General features: G+C 36.2%; 1 protein-coding gene across 1 annotated transcript in view; it reads left to right on the top strand.

Annotated features, from left to right (window-relative positions):
- Positions 1–21,921, top strand: part of Otogl (otogelin like) — a 142,624-nt gene that overhangs the window by 3,015 nt on the left and 117,688 nt on the right. Inside the window, exons 4-10 of the mRNA XM_042698990.1 lie at positions 3,379–3,445; positions 4,824–4,922; positions 6,734–6,888; positions 11,590–11,711; positions 13,318–13,523; positions 18,059–18,186; positions 18,550–18,656. Of these exons, the coding sequence (XP_042554924.1) occupies positions 3,379–3,445; positions 4,824–4,922; positions 6,734–6,888; positions 11,590–11,711; positions 13,318–13,523; positions 18,059–18,186; positions 18,550–18,656 (884 nt within the window). The remainder of the gene's footprint in view (positions 1–3,378; positions 3,446–4,823; positions 4,923–6,733; positions 6,889–11,589; positions 11,712–13,317; positions 13,524–18,058; positions 18,187–18,549; positions 18,657–21,921) is intronic.

Raw genomic sequence — 21,921 nt, 5'->3', positions numbered from 1 at the left:
TTTATTTTGTCGGTTGTGGGTCTTGAAATTTGGGCCTGGGTGCTGTCCCTCAGCTCTTCAGCTCAAGGCTAGAGCTCTACCACTTGAGCTACAGCTCAATTTCCAGTTTTCTGGTGGTTAATTGGAGATAAGAGTCTCATGGACTTTCTTGCCTGAGTTGGCTTTGAACCGTGGTCCTCAGATCTCAGCCTCTTGAGTTGCTAGGATTTCAGGCGTGAGCCACAGGCGCCCAGCTGATTTGAAAATTTTTAGCAAGTAGCTTAGACATAAAGGAGACCGCTGACTAGCATTTCCAGAAGGATGCCTGAATTTATATATTTTATTCTGTTATACTGAAGAGAATTAGTAGGTAAACAGGGGAAAGATCTTATATGCTATTGCAACAACTTAGAAGATGGACTATTCAGACTAATCAAGAGTAGTAGCAATATGAAATGAAAACTTTTTTTTTTTTTTGCTGTTTTGGGGTTTGAAGTCAGAGTTTCATGCTTGGCAGGTGCTCTATCATTTAAGCCATGCCCTCAGCTCTTTTTTACTTTGCTTATTTATTTATTTTTTGGTCGGTTGTGGGACCTGAACTCTGGGCCTGGGCACTATCCCTCAGCTTTTCAGCTCAAGGCTGGTGCTCTACACTTAAGCCACAGTACCACTTCTGGCTTTTTCTGCTTATGTGGTGCTGAGGAATCGAGCCCAAGGCCTCATACATGCAAGGCAAGCGCTCTACCACTGAGCCACCTTCCCAGCCCTTTACTTTGCTTATTTCTTGATTAGGCACTTACCCTTTGCTCAGGCTGGCCCGGGCTGTGATTTTCCTTTTATGCTTCCAGCATAGCTATCAGACTTCTGTCACCACATTCAGCTTGTGTGTGTGTGTGTGTGTGTGTGTGTGTGTGTGTGTGTGTGTGTGTGAGTGACTGTCTGTCTTGAGGCTTGAACTCAGTACTTGGGTGCTGTTCTTAAGCTTTTGTGCTCAAGTTTAATACTCTAACATTTTGAGCCACAGCTCCATTTATGGCTTTTTGGTAATAATTGGAACTGAGAGTCTCACTGACTTTCCTGCCTGAGCTGACTTTGAACTAAGAACCTCAGATCTCAGCCTCCTGAGATCTAGGATTACAGGCATGAGCTATCTGTGGCTGGCCTGGACTCAGCTTGTTATTGATTGAGATGGAGGATTTTCATGAACTTTTTGTTTGGGCTAGCCTTGCACTATGATATTCTCATCTCCACCTATCAAGTAGGTAAGATTATAGATATGAGCCACTATACCTAGTTTAGTTTTTCTTTAAAACACATGTTTTATACTCTGGAAGCTAAGACACGAGGATCATGAGTTTGAGTCCAAACTGCCTGGGCAACACAGCAAGAGTCTGACTCCAAAACAGACCCTCACCCCTCAATAAAATAAGGAAGGAATATAGCAAGTAAAATAGTGTTCTGTGTGCAGAAGTGCTTATATGTCTTGTGACATATTTAAAATAATTTTCCTCTTAGAAATTTTAAGTATGTTTGTCAATTAGAACATATTAATCACCAAAGGTCATTAGCATGAGAGTATCAAAATGGATTTTGAGAAAAACTATATTCTGGTCAACTCAGGAGATTGAAAGCCTATGAAATAGACCCTCACAACAGTGTCAAATAAAGCACCCAATGGATGGAATCTTATTACTCTTCATGTGGATGCCAGAATTTGTAGAATTTACCTCAATGGAACTAAATTAGTACTCCCTCTTAATAGGAAGTGAGGAACATACTTATCTTACATTGATTTCCATTTTAGGGAGACTGAAGAACAGGAGATATGCACTTCTATTTCCTGGAAACATGCATTAATTACCATCCAATGTCTGAAAAACTGTTAAAAATGTGTTAAAGAAGGAAATTTGAAGCCAGGCACTGGTGACTCACTCCTATAATCCTAGGGACTCAAGAGCTCAAGAAGCTGAGATCTGAGGATCATGGTTCAAAACCAATCTAGTCAGAGTCCATGATACTCTTGTCTCTAATAACCTCTACCTCCCCCCCCCCCAAAAAAGCTAGAAGTGGAGCTATGGCTCAAATAGTAGAGTGCTGGCCTTGAGCAAAAGTTCAGGACAGTGCTCAGACCCTGAGTTCAAGCCCTAAGACTGCCACCCCCTACCCAAGATATGTTGAACTGTTTAGAATTTCATATACTTAAAACCGTTATTCTTAAATTATTCATTCCTCTGCTGCAAGAAAGTAGCACTGATGGGTACATAATTGTACTCAGAAACTGGTAGTGAGCAAGAAAAGGCTAGACACAGACTTCTGTGTAGAGTATGTGTGAGCTGCAGTCATCTTCCCACAAGGACCATTTATTTGTTGGTGTTGCTCACCTTCCTGTGGATGTGTAATCAGCAAGGAAGGAGAAAAAATATAGACCATGGAGCCAACAGGGTATGGCAAGGAGTTTAGAAATGAGTCTCCAAATAATGAGAGAAATTTCATGAGCAAGGAGTGGGCTTTCCTGTGGAAAGATGATAGATACAAAACTAAAATGAGGAAGAGGGTTGAGGACTTTGTCCTCATGTCACATCCCTCTTCCTCCCTACACTTTTGTCCAGTTTTCTTTAACATCAGCAGCTACTTAATTTGGTAATTATGTGGCAAATTGTGGGTGTATATGACCTTGGGCTAAACGGTCAATTGACATTGATCCATAATAATAATAATAATAATAATAATAATAATGATGATAATAATATGTAACTGATTATTGTTAACAATGCACAGTGATTTGCCATAAAGCAGCAAAGTTTCATAGAAGTTGTTTTGAATCAATATAAATCTCTTCATTGCTAATTTCCTGTGTAAGGCACTATGCTAAAATCTTTACATTGTTTTACTTTATTGTCATAACTGCGCAGTGAAGTGTCATATTGTTCATTGTACAGACAGTGATTGGTAGCACTAAGAAGAAAGGAAACTTCCCTAAATAGGCAGAAGGTGATACTGTCATGGTATTTTTGTAGGTTAGTGCACTGGCAGACAGTTTTAACTGTTGGTCCAACAGCCACAAGCATTTTTCACCCACAGACCCAAAGATACCTGGAAATGCTAGATAACTGCTATTTCTATAGGCAAAGTGAATAGTTAATCCAAACACTGGGCTCCAACCAGGCTCCTTTCACAAAGGAAGTGGGGACAGGCGGTGATGGCTTGAAACCGGGTCTTCTAACTGTACTACTCCACAGGCACTTCTGCTTTACTGCGATTGCCTCCATTAATTATCAAAGCAACATAAACTGAAACTCTATACTTTCTGTGTTCGTAGCTGTTTTTTCAGATTTTTCCATTTGCATGTTTGGTTTAAACAACTTAACTATTTTGAATTCTCATTTCTTTCTTTTAAAGTTTGAAGCCAGTTCTCCAAGGTATTTTTTCCATGAAGCTATTAATTGGGGTGAGAGTAAAATAAAAGGTCAGTGCTTATACTTGTGGCTTTATTTCTGTTTATTCTAAAAGTCCCTTCGAGAGATATATTAATTTTTTTTATTGTTCCCACATACAACATGGAGGGAACTAGGCCTGGATAGTAATATTTTAAACTTCTTATAGAAATTCAAATTACTCTGAATTTGAATTTTGAGTATCAGAAGCCCTTTCTGATGCCATGATTCTTTTCCTTATGGATTTCCCATTTCCATTGAACAGATTGTTGATAACAATTTAAAATTTAACGTCGGTGATAACTAACAAATAGAAATGTAAACTACTATAATTTTTAATATCATGATATAATAATGGTAATAAGTTAGCACTAGTTTTGATTTGGTGTTTGTTTATAGAGAAAGGATAAGAATGTAAATAACATTTTCAAGAAGATACATTGTTTTATCTAAGTACACATCTAAACAGGGATTTACTTATTAGAAAATAAAATAATTTGTTCTTACTTTTTGGCAGAACTATGGTTAAATTATTGCAGTTAGATAAGTGGCTTTCATGAGCTTGATGGAATCCAGGCAGGCCCAACTTCCTGACTAATACTTTACAGTAACTCAAAAGATATTTGTAGTTTTGTTAACGTGTCATGTAAATCCTTCCTGCTTGAGTTTTGCCAGTTGCCTCTTGTCCTCTGCTTAACAGAAGGAAAGTTTCTACTGTAATTCATTTGCATTCTCAAACTCTCTCAATGATGACAAAATTAAGTTACTTGCTTTTTCTTTTCAATGTAATTCTTTAGGGTCACTTTTTCTTTTCATGAAAAAGAGTACTTTTGTGACCACAAGGATTTTGGCTTCTGCCTCATCCATATTAAGCACAGGTTCCAAAGATTGCATCATCTGTATCCAGTCTAAGGATTAATAGACAAACGTCAAATGAAGTGTGTCATTATTCTCTTCTCCAGTGGTAGTTTTCTTTTTTGTTCTATACTTTTTATGATCCCACAAGTTGGCAATAGACAGCATCCTCTGTGAGGGTGCTTTCTCCTGGGAGAGGGGCCAATGGTGCCAGAATCTAGCCACCAATCTCTGCACCTTGTGTATTTCTGGTTTTCATCTTCTGGGACAGGGATTCCTTACATGGGAACTTGACCTTTCAATTGCTTGAAGGAGGCTAACCTTTGCTCTGGGAGTTCTTTGAAATGTGAAAGCCTGTCTTTCTTGCTTCACAGCACGCATCATGAAATGAACTTGATAGAAATTTGATGGTTTAATTCTTTAGCTCTGCAAGGCAAAAGGCCCAGAGTTCTGTTTAAGTTAATAGTGGTTACAGTTAGTCCGAACTTGATCTTGACATATTATGTTTATAAGAACTGATGCATTCCAGAAGATAACTTATTATTTTGTCCTCAGGTTCTTGTCCTCATGAATGCCTTAATGGAGCTTTCTGTTCTAAGACTGGTACATGTGACTGTCAAATATTTCAGGCTCTTGGGACCAGGTGCCAGATTGGTAAGTTTAAGGATATTTATGAGAGAATTATAGGATACTGAAGCAACATTAAGGCATAATTTGCTACAGGAGTGTTCATGTATTGGGAGTTGGTACAGCCACATTATATATTAACTAGAAAGCTCACAATTCATCCTGAGTAATTTGGTGTCATATAGAAAATAGATATACCCACTTTCTCTACTCACTGATCTAAACTATTTCCTCAAAGATTTTTTTCCACTTTATATCATTCTAGCCTGTTGAAATCAGACTCACATTTGTATCTTTTTTTCATTTGTAAATTAGATTCCTCCTTGGAAACCACTCAGTTTTTTAATTCTGAATTATCTGGGCATTCTATACATAAAATTGAAATTGTATTGTGTGTTATTCAAAGAAAGGGAAAAATGTCCTTTCAAATATCTTTACTAAGATAGGATCCTTTATTAGTAAAGATAAACAAACATTAATTTGTTTTAATCAACATTTACTGAACATCTACAGGACCCCAGCCTAAGGGGATACCTGGTGCATAGGACAGATATATCCTTGATTCCCTGGAGGTACCCAAGAGCTCTGTGCCATGCACTCAGAAGGAAAGCTCTTTCCATAGACCACAGAGATGAGACACAGGCAGGACAAACAGCCTGAAAAACCAACCAGGTGTGGTCTATTCAAAACTAGCAACTTTAGCTACATTTCAAAAAGAAAGAAAAGGTATGAAGATTGTCCTTTGTCTTCCCCCGCCTTCTTTTAGAATGTTTGTTTTGTTTTCATTTTTGAAACAGGTTCTTCCTATTCAGCCCAGGTTGTCCTTGAGCTAGCAGTGATATGCCCTCCTGCTTCTGCATCTGGAGTATTAGGATTACAGACAGGCACCCCCAGGCCTACTTTCTTCTTTATGCTTCTATAGCATATATTGAAGTGTTTTAAACATTTTATATGCTCAAAAATATCACCAACCTCTACATTAATCTGACATGAACGGTCCAGAAAATAAACTGAAGTCTATTTCACCAGAGTAGGCATAATCATCATACATGAAAATTGTTTGAAGCCAGGCCCCGGTGGCTCACGCCTGTAATCCTAGCTACTCAGGAGGCTGAGATCTGAGAATCACGGTTCAGAGCCAGCCCGGACAGGAAAGTCCGTGAAACTCTTATCTCCAATAAACCACCAGAAAACCGGAAGTGGCGCTGTAGCTCAAGTGAGGGACAGCACTCACGCCCAGAGTTCAAGGCCCATGACCGACAAAAAAAAAAAAAGAAAAGAAAAGAAAATTGTTTGACTTGAGATGAATACTCTTTGAAATTTGGCCAGTTTGAGGTCATGGTTTTCTAGATTCCAGTAAACTCTGAAGTTTCTAGACATAATAAATATGATTTCTTCTTAATTGAGTTATTTTTCTCTCAGATTTTGAAAAAACTGAGGAGACTAGAAGACTCTAATGCTGCCCATGCTAATTTTTGGGACACTCAGTTGTGACACTTCTTTCTTTTCTGAGCCACTGACTTGCTTCATCACCATCACTTTTTCCCTATCATTTTACCTGCTCATCCTTTCTCCTAGAGTCTTCTAGAAACAAAAATCTGTGAAGTTTCTAACGTAAATTTCTTTCTGCGCAACAATCTGGAGACTCTTTTTCTTCAAGAGGTTTGACTGTTTTGAGAATACCTGGTAATTCTATGTTGGCTATTTCTTCATGTGCTGTAGACCATTATAATAAAAATCAGGCTCACTTACCTTGTTCTAAGTTTACTAGAAAAAAGTGACATTTATTTTGTCCTACTTTGTCCTGTTTTGTCCTACTTTGTCCTGTTTTGTTTCAGTCCCAAACATGGGCAGTGGAAGAGATGGAATTTGCAAAACCTGGGGACAGTATCATTTTGAAACATTTGATGGCATCTACTATTACTTCCCAGGAAACTGTTCTTACATTTTTGCAAAGGACTGTGGTAACTTGGAACCTCGATACACAGTATGGGTAGGTGATCTTAGGCTATAACTAACTTAAAAAGTTATCACTAGAAAAGCATGTGTTTAAAAAGTACTGGGAAAAAATGGTACGGAAAATAAATTACTCAAGAATAAAGACTTAAGGCTCTGTCCTTAGTGGAAAGGTTCAAATTGGTTGCAATGTTGAGTATAATTCTATTGACATGAGGCCTAGCACAGTGAGACATAGGATTTAAATCCATGTTAGAGAGTCCTACAGGCAGTGAGGGATTGTATCATATACTTTGTTGCAATATAAACTTCAGCCAATATCCTTACCTTCATATTTAATTTGATCATTTTGAAGATCGTTGAGTTTGGGCACCAATCATATTATTAACAGTTACTTTCCTCTTGACACTCGAATTGAGAAATGCCCACATGATTTAATTAAATAAAAATGTTCCCCTTGGTCTTGGGTTATAGCCCAATTGTAAAAAGTGTGCTTAGCATTCATAGCACCTAGGTTCATTCAGCTTCCAGCATCGGATGAAATGAAATGAAATAAAATGAAATGGCATGCTGGGAATGAACATTTTAGAAAATAGAGAACATGAGTTACATGATTCCTAGGCACATTGGTATTGCAAGTCTGAGCTCAAAGAATTGATTCTTTAGTTGCTGAATTTGTGATTTGAATGGGGTTTTAGAAGACATCAAAATTCAAGCTGCAGAGTGGCTATAGTTGAAGTAAGGCAGTCAGAGATTTCTTTCCCTGCCGACTATTCTCTGAATTTCTAAGAATCTCACAGTTCAACCAGGAGACTGCTGTTCTGTTCCCTGTAGAAGCTAAAATTCCATATAGCCCAGATAAGCTCTAGGTCTGTGACCTAGAAAGGCAAGGAGATATAGTGAGTTAAATTATGGGGTATTGGATAAAATACCAGCAGTCTCTTGAGATATGAAGTTAGTGTCCCCTGCCCTAGTTTTATCACTTGAACTCATCTCATTCTCATTGAAATGTTCTTGTCTAGGGCTCACTCTTTCAAGGGCTAAGGTGTCAACTAGGTCTTCTTAGAAAATAGCACAACGCAGAACAATGTCTCCACAAGTTAATAGATAATGTTTCTGTTGGATCCAGGATTTTTTTTTTTTTGAAACATTTACTTTCAAATCAAGAAATACATTTATTTTAAATGTCATTTTTCCAACTGGTTAAAAAAGTATTTCACATCTTTTGTAGAAAATTTTGAAATTTCAGAGAAGTCTATAAAACAGTATTAGGATTATTAATCATGAATTGCTAATGGCTTGATGTATATTTCCTTATAGAATTTCTTCCTCTGGCTTTTATTTGCATTTATAAAACTTAAATCATATTATTCATAATTCTTTGTTCTGTGTGTTCATAGACTAATAATACATAATACATGATAATAATTATATATAATAATATACAAATAATACATAGCAATACATTATGATCTTTCATGGCAAATATTTTTCATAACAAATTTATTAGATAAGTTTGTTCAAATTAATGGGATAATCAAATGACTATAAATATTCTTTTTTGTAAATTTATATTTTAAAATCAGCATTTCTAAAAGATATACTGATAAATACTTTATTTACATATATTTTATGTCCAAGGTTTTTCTTATTTAAATTTAATTTTGCTTTTATGATAAGGACATATGAACATAGTTAAAAGGACTTCTTCAAGATATATCAAAGCAGGGGCTGGGAAGGTGGCTCAGTGGTAGAGCGCTTGCCTTGCATGCATGAGGCCCTGGGTTCGATTCCTCAGCACCACATAAGCAGGAAAAAAAAAAGCTGGAAGTGGCACTGTGGCTCAAGTGGTAGAGCGCTAGCCTTGAGCTGAAATGCTGAGGGACAGCGCCCAGGCTCAGAGTTCAGGCCCCATAACTGGACCCGCCCTCCTCCCCCCCCCCCCAAAGAAAGTAAGATATATCAAAGCTATAGCCCTGGATCTGAGTACCTGGCTCAAGAAGTGGAGTCTCTGCTTAGCATGCTCAAACCCTGGGTTTTATCTTTAATGCTGCAAGAAAAAATATAGTTCTGCATTTTTTTTTACCCATTCCAACAGAAATCCATCTCAGTATTCCTGCTTTTAAAAAGCTGTCATTTAGAGCTTTTATCGGATGTCAAAATATACTATTATTTCCTTACTTTCAAAGTTGAATCTTATTTAACCACTTCTTAGTATGATAAATTAGGGATCATCTTAACTACATTACTCTTCATGCTACTTAACAGGCACACAGACACATGCAATTCATAGACAATATGCATATACCTGCATATCTTCTCCCTCATTCTAATAGAGTTATATAGAGTTGATTAGTTAAAACAACATATAGATTTTACATTATTGTCATTATTTCCCTCCTAGTTGCAATCCTTCTATTTATGCATCCTGTATAGCTGGGATGACAGGTGTGTATTACCATACCCAGCTTTTTTTTGAGGTGTCTCCTTTTTGTTTGCCTGGGCTGGCCTCAACCAATTGTCTTCTAGATCTCTTCCTCCTGAGTAGTTGCAATTACAGGAATGAGTGAGTTAGTACACTTAGCCTTGAACTGCTTTTTTTTTTTTTGTCAGTTGTGGGGCCTGAACTTTTTGGGCCTGGGCACTGTCCCTCAGCATTTCAGCTCAAGGCTAGTGCTCTACCACGTGAGCCACAGTACCACTTCTGGCTTTTTCTGTTTATGTGGTGCTGAGGAATCGAACCAGGGACCTCATTCATGCAAGGCAAGCGCTCTACCACTGAGCCACCTTGTCAGCCCTTAATTCTTATTTTATAAGTGTCATCTACTCACTTGTCCTTCTAAAGAGGGAAATTATCCCTCTTATGGAAGTTTCTTTAATATTGAGTTTTTTTATTTCTCTGATTTCCTTTTGTTTATTTGGTATCTTTCATGTTGAACACTTCTATCAGAAGATGAATGATTTGTAAACATTTGTTTACATTTGAGGATAAAGCTCTAAAAGCTGATTGGAAAGTTTTGATCTATGGAGTGAGTTTATTTAGCTGGTGTGAGATGAAGCAGTTGTCCATTGGTTTCATTCGTTAAGTGCTCACATATTGATATTTATATTTCTTTTTTGGTTTTGTTTTCATTTTGCTTCTCCGGAGAAGTCTATCCCACCATCTTTCATGGAAGTGGAGACTGGATATTGAAGATTCCTACCTCAAGATTTGTGCTTGTGTTCTCTTTGTCTAGAATCAGTTTCTAGAGTTCTCGTACAGCTTGCTCTCATATTCCTTCTCTTTCAGAATTCCACTGCCCCAGAAGGACCTTACTTGTCTACTCAATCTGAAATTAATTCCCTAAACTTGACACGTCTCCTTTTTCTGTTCAGTATTTCTCCCTAGTGTCTCCCAGCATTAAAGAAGTTTAAATTATGTTTTCCAACATTTGCAAAGGGACAAAGCTCCATGAATGTGAATTTTTTTTTTTGGTCAGTTGTGGGGCTTGAACTCTGGGACTGAGCGCTGTCCTTCAAGCTCTTCAGCTCAAGGCAGCGCGCTACCACTTGAGCTACAGGGCCACTTCCGCTCTTCTGGTGGTTTATTGAAGATAAGAGTTTCACAGACTTTCCTGCCTGGGCTGGCTTTGAACCGTGATCCTCAGATCTCAGCCTCCTGAGTAGCTAGGATTACAGGCAGGAGCCATTGGCACCCGACTAAATGTGGATATTTTTATCTGTTTAATCTAGTACAGTATATTGTACATGATTTGTAGTAAATGGAACTTGTAGATTAGCCATTTGATTGATATACACTAAATTACTACCACCTTTAAATTCGACCTCAATATTGGTATTTTAATCAGATATATACTGTATTATATTTGAAAGTTCTTTTCTTTCTTTTTTTTGGGGGGGGGGGTCCGGTCGTGGGGCCTGAACTTGGCCTGGGCGCTGTCCCTCAGCTCTTCAGCTCAAGGCTAGTGCTCTACCACTTGAGCCACAGCGCCACTTCCTGCTTTTTTCTTTTTGCTTATGTGGTGCTGAGGAATTGAACCCAGGGCCTCAGGCATGCAAGGAAAGCGCTCTACCACTGAGCCACCTTCCCAGCCCTTGAAAGTCATTTTCTACTCCCACAGTTATCTATGTTTTTTCAGTAATTTTGTGTTTTTCGTTACTTATACTTCATTTTAGAGAGCTTCTGATGTTAATTTGGTATAAGAAAGAAAATTAACTTGTATCTTCTCTCTTCTTCCTTGATTTACTTTTCTTTTACAAGTAAACTAAATTTTTCATCAATGTTTTAAGTAATAACTTCAATTTTTTCTAAAGAATCTGAAAACAGGTAAAAAGAAAATAAACTTTATATTTACTGAAGTCATGAGCACATTTCCAACCTTTAGATTTTGCTTAGTGTAGAGCTCTAAGTGGCTCTTTTTTGTGATTCTACAAAATATATATGGATATAGATATTAAAAATGTGTTTCTTTGCTGTACCTATCGTTTTTCCTATCAGGACTATTTTTTCAACATGTACCAGGTAACTTCAGAATATTAATATTCAACATGCCAAGATTTATATATGTCTAAAATTATCCTGAATTAATTAGCACTCATAAATGTAGTGATAACTTTATAAAGCGTGGGACTGATGGTGCCATAATAGAATAGTAACCATCTATAAAGATTTTAATCATCCAAGAGACCTTACTGGTTGTTGGTTCTTATGCTGTCTTTTTGTTTTTCTTCCTGAAAGGTTCATAATAGTCCTCGGTGCCTGGGGTCAGTGTACTCTTGCTATCGGTCAATCAGCTTATTTTTCTCAAACCAAGAGGAAATTCAAATTTATGGTCATGAAATAAAAAGGGATGGAATCAGGTAAGACATGATAAATTGTCTCATGAATATGATACCATAGATTAATTGATTTTTCAAATATCACAGATTATAAGTGAACTGTAGAGTACAAGACAGAAATTTCCTTCTTTGACAGTGGCCTCACAGCTATGTTACATAGACAACAAAATTCAGTAGGTTCTGAGGCCAATCAGATGGCCAAAAAAATGTAGTTTATGTAATCTCTCTACTGCTTGTACAAAATATAAGCATTGTTACATAGGCACATGTAAGAATCTCTCTCTCTTTTTGGGGGGGGTGGTACTGGAGTTTGAATTCAGGGTCTTACACTTGTTAGGCAGGTGCTCTAGCAGGTGAAACACTCTGCCAGCCCATTTATGTTGGTTATTTTCAAGATAAGATTATGCCAGTGCCAGACTAGACTGTTATCCTCATATTTGTGATTCCCCATATTACTAGGGTGACAGGTAAGTGCCATTGTGTCTGCCTGCCTGCCTGCCTGCTTTCTCTCCTTCCTTCCTTTCTTCTCTCCTTCCTTCTCTGTGATCCTTGTTTAAATAGGTTAAATTGTATCCAATAAGAAAAGTATAAATATATAAACTCTATGCAATTCTCTAAGAAAAGCACATTATATTCCTAACACTATTTCTTTGTTTCTTTTTTTTGGGGGGGTCTGGTTGTGGGGCTTGAACTGTGGGCCTGGGCGCTGTCCCCCAGCTCTTCAGCTCAAGGCTAGCACTCTACCATTTGAGCCACAGTACCACTTCCGGCTTGTTTCTTTTTGCTTATGTGGTGCTGAGGAATAGAACCCAGGGCCTCATGCATGCAAGGCAAGCGCTCTACCACTGAGCCACCTTCCCAGCTCCTATTTCTTGCAACACTAAAATTGTAAATGAGAACTAATCATCCCTAAGCATTTTCTTTTAGCAACATTGGTTGATTCCAAATTGCCATTTTGGTGATTGAAGCTATTTCCTTATAGCCATTTAAAAAATTCAGTTAAACAAAATCAGAACTCAAGTGTGTTTGTGTATTTTAACTGCTGTTTACTTTTACTTCGAAATTGAATAGGATTATTAGATTATATTTAAGTCTCTAGATAAAAAACACCTAAAAACCTTTACATTCTGAAGAGGCAAAGCTACTTCTTAGGTTTAAAAATGTATCTATAATTAGCATGTGTGAATTTTTTTTTATTGTGAAAATATCATACAGAGGGGTTATAATTACATGGGCAAGGGCATGTATGAATTTTTGGTTGATTAAAATAAGTATCCAATTGTAAATGTAACTAACTCACAATGGCACAAGAGTATTATCATTTTTAAAATTTTAATATTAGAAGAATTAATATTTAATCTTAGAATGAACATTACTAACATATTATCACAGTATTAATTGTAATTAATTGGTATTATTTGTTGACATTTAATGTTAAATACTATTTAATATTTTCAAGAACGTTGAAATTTCTTGTTGGATGATTGCTCTGGGGATCTCATTGAATACTTTCTTCAATGATAATAAGGTCCTTTTAATTACTATCTGGTCACTCCAAGAAGAAAATACATCTCTGCAATTAATGGCTCATCATAATTCTTAGATGGCTTTTACTCTATTTTTTAAGTTTAACGTTGCCTCAGACAATTGGACAGGTTTTCATTGAGAAATTAGCTGACTACATTCTGGTAAAAACAACCTTTGGCTTTACTTTGGCTTGGGATGGAATATCTGGAGTTTATCTCAAACTGCCTGAAGAACATAAAGGGAAATCATGTGGCCTGTGTGGAAACTACAATGACATTCAGTCTGATGATTTCATCATCGAGCAAGGTAAGTGAAGCAGAAGGAAACATGTGGGTACTTTCCAAAGCCTTTCTCCTCTCATCAAGCAGTTAGAACCTCGAAGTGTCACAGACCAGGAAAGTCCCTGGCTCTAACTGCCTTTCACTTAGGTTGAAAAGGAAAACATTTAAGGACATTACTGAAAACCATGAACTTGGTTTACATTTCCTAAGTGAAGATGAAGCACATGTTCAGTAAATATTAATGGAGCCATTTACCTTCTGTCTGGAGCTTGTGCCTCTGCATCTACTGGTGTATCTATATTAAGCAACTTGGCACACTTCAGGGAATGAGGTGTTGACCTCTCTGGTCTTGGATTTTTGGTATAGTAGTTCAAACCCTTTTGAGTCTAACGTGTTTGCTTTAGAACAAAAATTTGTTTTTTACTCCATCTTGATGGAGAGTAAACAACTAACAAATTCTGTAAAGATAAATGATATGTGAGTGGGATTATAAAAGTTGAATAGTAATTCAGAAACGTTTTATATATTTACCTGATTAACTATTAAGTCTAAATCATGAGTTATTAGTAATAGAATCTATTTTAGTACAGGTACTAGTGCCCAGTAGCAATAGAGCAGGAGGACCATGAGCCATAATCATAACTTAGGTTTACATGTAGTGGTATAAAAAAGAATATTGTTCCTATCATCAGTTCCCTTATTGTCTGAACCTTGCTTCAGCTCTTACAAATTCTGTAATGTAATCCACTTAATCGTTTAGATGATCAGCTTCTTCAGCTGTCCAGGAAAATAATTCCAAACTTTCATGTTGGTTAGAAGCAATGGATATATAATATTGTTAGCCTCAGTAACAATATACTTTGCTACTATTAATAGTAACAGTTAATATACACAATGGCTACATATTTCCAAACTTTACAACAAACTATAAGCTGGACAGTGTTTTCTTAGCCTTACAGTGAAGCACAGGTGGTGTATCCAATGTCATGGATCTTGTAAAGGTACTGTTAGGGTTGGACTGCAGATCTGATTGACTGCCCACCATTTATTTAGATAAGTAAGTGAATAATTGCCTCTAAACTCTAATTTGTTACAAATTAACTTTTGTTATGCTTTAGACACAAATAGATATGCTATTTGTGTGTTTTAAGAGAAATTAAAAATACCACTTTAGAGTGTGGGCTCTGGAATCATTGCTATTTATTCAGTTGCTAAATTTAATGATATAATGATTTACATTTTACAGAATTTCAAGGATTAAATGAGATAATTAGTGTAAAATACTTAGAATGTTTGACATATAGATAATACTCAGTACATTTCACTCTCTAAGCATTTCTCAATAAACCTGTACTGCAGCTGAAATGAAATTGTTCGAAGATGCATTCGAGTATTTTTAAGCAGCCTTATTCAAATGCAGACAAATATGCCTGTAAGCGGTAATGCATCCTCAGGTCTTTTACTAGGACCTGGATTAGACAGCAAGACTCCATAAAACCACATAAAACCAATATGACAAATATGGAAACTTCAGAGTGTGTTAGAAAGTTGGCTTTTGGATTTAACCAGAACTAGTTAGTGATAATTTATTATTTTTCTTCTATATTAAAGCTACACGAAGAACAGTAGTCCAGTTCTCAGAGTTAGTTTTAGACAAGAGTGCTTTGGCAACTAACCCCAGGATATCCAGGGAACGTGGTGTGCAGACCAGGAAAGGAAATGACACTATCTTGATAGAGATAGAGAATCAGGTTAGGGGGCTGAGTAAGGGCTAGACAGACTCCATTACCTGGAAAATAGGTGGTTGAGCATCCTAAGAGAACTATGCAGCACAGAAGAGGCCGTCAGGAGACTACAAGAGAGGAAATTGGCAGGTGGCAGTTGTGTTGAATTATTGGGTGGTGGGTAGGAAGCATGTGGGGAGATCCCAAAGAGACGTTTCATCTTCTTCACAATTTTATATGACCAAGTAACTTAAAAAAATCCTACAGCAACTTTTAGAGATGTGATTTAAAAAAAAACTGTCCCCCCTTTTAAAAATTTTTGTAAGGGTGATGTACAGAGGGATTACAGTTACATAAGCAAAGTAATGAGTACATTTCTTCTTGAACGTTGCTACCCCTGCCTCCTTTTCTCCCACTTTGTCTCCCCCTTCTTCCCTCCTAAGTTGTAAAGTTCATTTCCAACATAGTGTCTTATGAGTATCACTATTGCATTAGTTCATCCTTTGTCCTTTGTCTCACCAAGTCCTGAAAGAGTAAAAAAAAAAAAAATGTCTACAGATGGGTCTTATTATCTTTGGCTTTAACTTGCCTAGTAATTTGTTTTGTTTTGTTTTTGAAGCTTAGTTTGTACTTTGCCGATTAATCTTTAGAGAAGTTTGACTGACATTGAGTTATATGTCTAACAGTAATTAAAAGTGTGTTTTCCCTGCAATCCTATCTATCCTTCAGGCATGAATTCACAAAGAAATTAGGCTTTTCAGAATTTCTTGTCTAGTTGAGAACTCCGTTTTTGTACGTGATGGCTAGGTCTCACTAGCCACCAATATGCAGGTCTTGATCTTCAGGCTTCCTTCTCAGCATGATAATCCATGGCCTCCTTTTCACTATCAAAAGCATCACAGCAGGGATACTAGATGATTGGGCTCAAGTGTATTTCACACGAAGCATTCTAATGTAGTTTAGTAAGCTCCTACAATGCCTTAGGTATTGATTTAAAGTTTCATGATAAACACCTTTGTGACTCTTTTGTGATTATAATGTAGTATTAAAAAAAGCCAAATGTGTAGTACAGCAGGGTTAAAATGGACTCTTAATGATTGCCTGGGTTATTTAGTTTGTGCATAAATATTGAAATATATATGCCTTTAAGAATATTTTGGTTCTTTAGTCTTTTTTAAGGTGTTCTTATTTTATTTCTTTAAAAATGTATTTTATTGTTATTGTAGAGGTGTTGTATTTGTTCACCCATTGTCCCACTTTTTTGTGCCCCCCCCTCCGACCCTCCCAAATATAAATAAACTAACAAACAAAAGGAAAAAACAACAAAAACAGCAGCAACAATAACAAGAATCTCTTGTTTCCATTTCTTGGAATTCATTTTGTAAAATATTATTTTATATGATCATATGCACATAGCTATCTGTTGCTGCTCCTTTGAATATCTTCCTTTGGTCTTACTGTGTGATTATCTAAAGACCTGTATATCCCAGTCTCTTTATTTTTAATCATCTAGTGTGTTTACTTACAGATTTATAGGCACATTCTAGTTACCACAAATGAGGGAAACCATGCAACCTATGTTTCTCTGGGTCTGGCTTACTTTACTTAGTATAGTTTTTTTCAAGTTTTCAATTTCCTTATGAATGGTACAATATTGTTCTTTCTGATGGATGAGTAGAATTCCATTGAATAGAATACCACATATTCTTGATCTAGTCATCTGCTTAGGGCATCTGGGTGGATTCCATACCTTGGCTATGGTGAACAATGCTGTAATGAACAAGGTTGTGCTGGTGCTTTAGTGTGGCATTCTTTGTGTTTTATTGGATAAATGTCCAGGAGTGGAATGGCTGTGTCATAGAGAAGCTGTATGTTTAGTCTTTTGAGAAACCTGCTTACTGCTTTCCAGAGTGCTCGAACAAGTTTACACTCCTACCAACAGTGTAGTAGAATTCCCTTTAGACCACATCCCTTTTAGCATTTGTTTTCTTCAGACTTTTAAAGCACGGTATTTTCAAACAAATTGTGACTGTTAATTAACTTTAAAAATAATTTCTCACCACTTTTAAATAGGTTCATTAGAGCAGATTCACTTTGTATACTTTGCTCACAGGTCAGATAGTGAGATAATTCAAACTTGATTTAGATACAAGAGTCCACAATGTTCCGTATCAAACATCTGTTAGCTCATATATGTGCTACAAATGCTGGGAAAGGCTCAGGATTCTTAATACTGGGCTCTTTCTTGAGCATATTGAGGTCTATAGTTAAGCATATTTAGATGAAAAAGACTCATTTCTTACATTTTTCTTCTTTAGGTACCTTTTCTAGTTCTTTTTATTGTCTATGTAATTATTTACAGGAATGTCCCTAAGTACTCCAACAAAATAATTATTGTGGCCTTTCAAAAGGGAAAAGCAATTTTAACAAGCTTCTGAGTAATGTCAACTATCATGAGACAACTGTCTGAAAGATTTCTCAGCAAACTTTTATTTATGCATTAGCTCTATAAATATTTTTCTTTTCTTGAGCACAAACTGAATGCTGTCTAGTTAACTATTGCTTAGTATGAATGCTGCACTAGCTTGCCTTCTATCTTTCTCTTTGTTATTTCAATAGTCTGATTTTTTCTTTCAATTATACTAATTCTTATTTGGTATTTATGTTTATAGAGTTTAGTTTTTATTATACTGAAAGAATGTTATAGTTTGATATGATATTGGTAATAACAAAATTAAATATAACTTTTTGAATAGCAAGTTAATGTTGAAGAACAATGTCTACGACAATTGAAATTGATATAATCATGGCTGTTTGTGTGTTGTATGAAATATAGAGGACTACACAGAAGACATCGCAATGTTTGCAAACAGTTGGTTGGTGCAAACTCCAGATGACACCAAATGTGTACCCACACCCTCAGATTTTCCAAACCCATGTTCCAGTGGAATGCCAGCATTTGAGGTAAATTTGATGTGAGTAATTTGGGCAGGTTGAACTCAAAATAAATGAATTGTTTCTATGTTTAGCATAAGTTTTTTTTTTATTGTAAATAGTTAAAATATTAAGTTAAAAATTAAGTCTAGGATATATAACTGCAATAAGGGAATGACTTGAGGATTATTTAAAAAACTCGATGAGTTTTATAAATGCAGTACTTATCATGAAAATATGTGGATAGAAAATTGTTGATTAAAGTTCTTAAACATAAATGGTCCTCTCTTTCCTGGTAAGAACAGAATCAGCGAACTAGATTAGTAAAAATGGAAAATAAGAAGACATACATTAGTCAATATGTCCTGGTAACTGGCATCTGTTTATTCACAGGCAATCTTCTTCAAGTGCCAGATACTGTTGCAATTCCCTTTCCTAAGCTGTCATGAATATATTGACCCATACTTATATATTGCCAGTTGTGTTAATGACCTTTGCAAGTAAGTGAACTGATTAGAATTTGCCATAACCCTTTTCTTTATGTGAAATCCACTTCTGTAGCTTAGCCTTCCTAGCAGTTTGCAAAACACAGTACTTATATAAAAATGACTGTTACAAGTTTACTATGAGGCAGAATATAATGGCTTGGCAGAGATTGAGAGAATCATGGTTTGAGCACAGTCTGGGCAAAAAGCAAGACAACCACAGTGGTTCAATTACTGGTAATCTCAGGTAGGAGGGAAGCATAGGTAGGAGGATTTGTAGTAGAAGGCTATCCTGGTATAAAAGTGTCAGACCCTGACTGAAAAATTACCTAAAGCAAAAAGTGCTTGAAGCATGGCTTAATGACAGTACTTGGGGTCTCTGAGTTCAAACTTAAGTTCTTCTTCCCCCTACAATAAAATTTACAGTTACAACATAAATGTTTTACATAACTTCATGACCACAATGCTGTAGCTTTAAAACATTTTTTTTGTGCTACTATCCCCTTTAGGGATTGTAGAGATGTCTATAGATTTTTATTTCTTCAAAATAGTGCTTGATGTAGGCATTGGTGGCTCATGCCTGAAATCTTAGCTAATCAGGAGGCTGAGATCTGAGGATTGTAGTTCAAAACCAGAAAGGGCAGGAAAGACCATGAGACTTCTATCTCCAATTAAACAAATAAAGCCAGAAGTAAAGCTGTGCCTTCAGTGTTAGAGCACCAACAATGAGCAGAAAGAGCTAAGGGACAGTGTCTGGCTTCTAAATTCAAACCCTAGTACCAGCAAACATACACAAAAATGCCTGAAATATACAAAATGCAATATGGATGTGAAGAATGCTAATGAAAATAAAATCATTATCATAATAGTAAAATAACTGAATTTTATACATATGTATGCTTCCAATATGTTTTTGATCTCATAGCTACTGCTAATTGACAGTGAACATAAGCAGTATTTTGTAATATTGCCAAAAATTGTCATAACAAGTGAAAAAAAGAAAAACATGAGATGGCAAAAATCACAGACATTTCTCAGAAAATTGTCTTGTGTCACCCATATAGTTTTAGTGAGGAAATAACTGTAAATTAGCATTAGTAGAAAACCAATTCCTAGCCAGGCTTATAGATGCCATTTGAAATCACGCTAGCAGCTACAACAGGAAATTGTCTTGGCAACACATTTATCATAGGACATAAGAGAAATAACCCACCATTGAAATGGAGTAATCGTTTAAAGAAATTACCAAGTGTATGTGATTAGACAGCATGAATATTCAAAAAACTGTAAGGACTTTTAGTATACCTGCATGTTTTCTGAATTCTTAAAAGAGTTAGTGAGTCACAGCTCCATGCACAGCTTTTTTTGGTGCTTAATTAGAGTTAAAAGTCTCATGTGCTTTTCTGCCCAGGTTGGCTTTGAACTGCCTTCCTCAGATCTCTGCCTCCTGAGTAGGTAGGATTAGAAGTGTGAGCCACAAGTGTCTGGCCATTTGAACTTTTTTTTTTTTTTTTTGTAAAAGATAAATTGGCTTATGATTGAATAATGCCACTGTGAGGACTCTTGAGCAGCTTGTTAAGAGGTTTGAGTTTATCAAAGGTGACAACACAGAAGAAAGGCTGAGATAGTATGGAATTGTGTTGTTTACAAACACTCTTTAGTTAAATGGAGATTCTTACAGAAGCAATGAATGTAGTAGTATTTTTAAAATTTAAATTGAGTTATTTAATCTTTTCATTCAGAGCATATTTCAGTTATGCCCTTGTTTCTATGTAGAGTGTCAAAATTTCAAGGATTCCTGAACTAACAGAAAAGCTTTAAAACTGCTTCCCCTTTAAAATAGCTTCCTGCCTAAAATAGTGAACAGTGACTTTACTGCATACTTAAAAGTTCTGTGATCTTTATTTTATTTTGTTTGTTTTTAAGAGGGGCATATTAGATCTTTGTTCTTTTACTCAGTCTCTTCTATTTGAGGGTCTCCCTAGGAAGGCTCTGGCCCTTATTTAGCTATACATAAAGAATTTTAATTTTAAATTGTCCTTTACTTGATGTGATTTCTTAGACCACTGTCCATGAGTCTTTTCATTAACATCTTTATACACATATCTCATGTAGGGTGAGATGAATATCATTTGGTAGGTCCAGAAATATCACTTTTCCTTGATTAGCTTATAATACTACTTGCCATCTTCAACAGCTGAAGTAACAATGGTTTAAATTAAATGGGATATTTGTATTTCTCTCACATGAAAGTTTAAGTAAGTGCTCTTGAGTTGATGTCATGCTTATGTACCCATAATTCTCACTCACTGTGACTGCAATGTTGTTGTTATACCATCTCTTTAGCCTAGTGTGGTATTCCCAATGCCATGTCCATGTTTAGTCCTTAGAAAAATAGAAAATAGAGGACTGACATTGTTTGGCCTAAATGTTTCAGGAATTTTCACTTAGAAAAGTCTTTTGGGTCTAAACTTGGAAACATGACCACTTCCTAGATTCAAGGAAAACTAGCAATGCTGTCTTTGGCTTGTGCAGTATTGCCATTTTCATGATGTTAATCCTCCCAATCCATGAGCATAGGAGGTTTTTCCACTTCCTTAGTTCTGCTTTAATTTCCTTATTCAGGTTTTTAAAGTTTCCATCTTAGAGGTCCGTCCTTCACTTTTTTAGTTAACTCTTAGTTTGTTTGTTTGTTTGTTTTTGGTGGGACTATTACAAAAGGAGTTGTTTCCTGATTTCAACTACTCTCTTCTCATTATTGGCATACAGAAAACGCATTGATTTTTGAGGTTTAATTTTATACCCTGCTATTTTGCCAAAGTTTTGGCTCAGCTTGAGTAACTTGGGAGTGGAGTTCATGGGGTTCTTTAAATACAAGACCATGTCATTTGCAAGAGGAAGAGTTTTACTTCTTCTTTCCCTGTTTGGGTCCCCTTTATGTTTGTATCTTATCTTATTGCTCTGGCGAGGCATTCTAATACTGAATTGAAGAGAAGTAGAGAAAGTGGACATCCTTGTCCTGTTCCTGATTTTAGAGGAAATGCCTTAAGCTTTTCATCATCATTAAGTATAATGCTGGCTTTAGGTTTGTCATACACAGACTTTATTTTATTGAGTAATGTTCCATGGATTCCTAGTTTTTCCATAGCTTTCATCATAAAGGGCTGTTGAATCTTGTCAAATGCTTTTTCTGCATCTATTGAGAAAATCATGTGGCTCTTATTCTTGCTCTTGTTGATGTGATCAATTATATTGATTGATTTGCATATATTGAACTAGC

Source organism: Dipodomys spectabilis, unplaced genomic scaffold (assembly GCF_019054845.1).
Source record: "Dipodomys spectabilis isolate Male_0828 unplaced genomic scaffold, ASM1905484v1 ptg000234l, whole genome shotgun sequence".
Taxonomy (NCBI): Eukaryota; Metazoa; Chordata; class Mammalia; order Rodentia; family Heteromyidae; genus Dipodomys; species Dipodomys spectabilis.
This window is presented reverse-complemented; position numbering and strand designations above follow the sequence as displayed.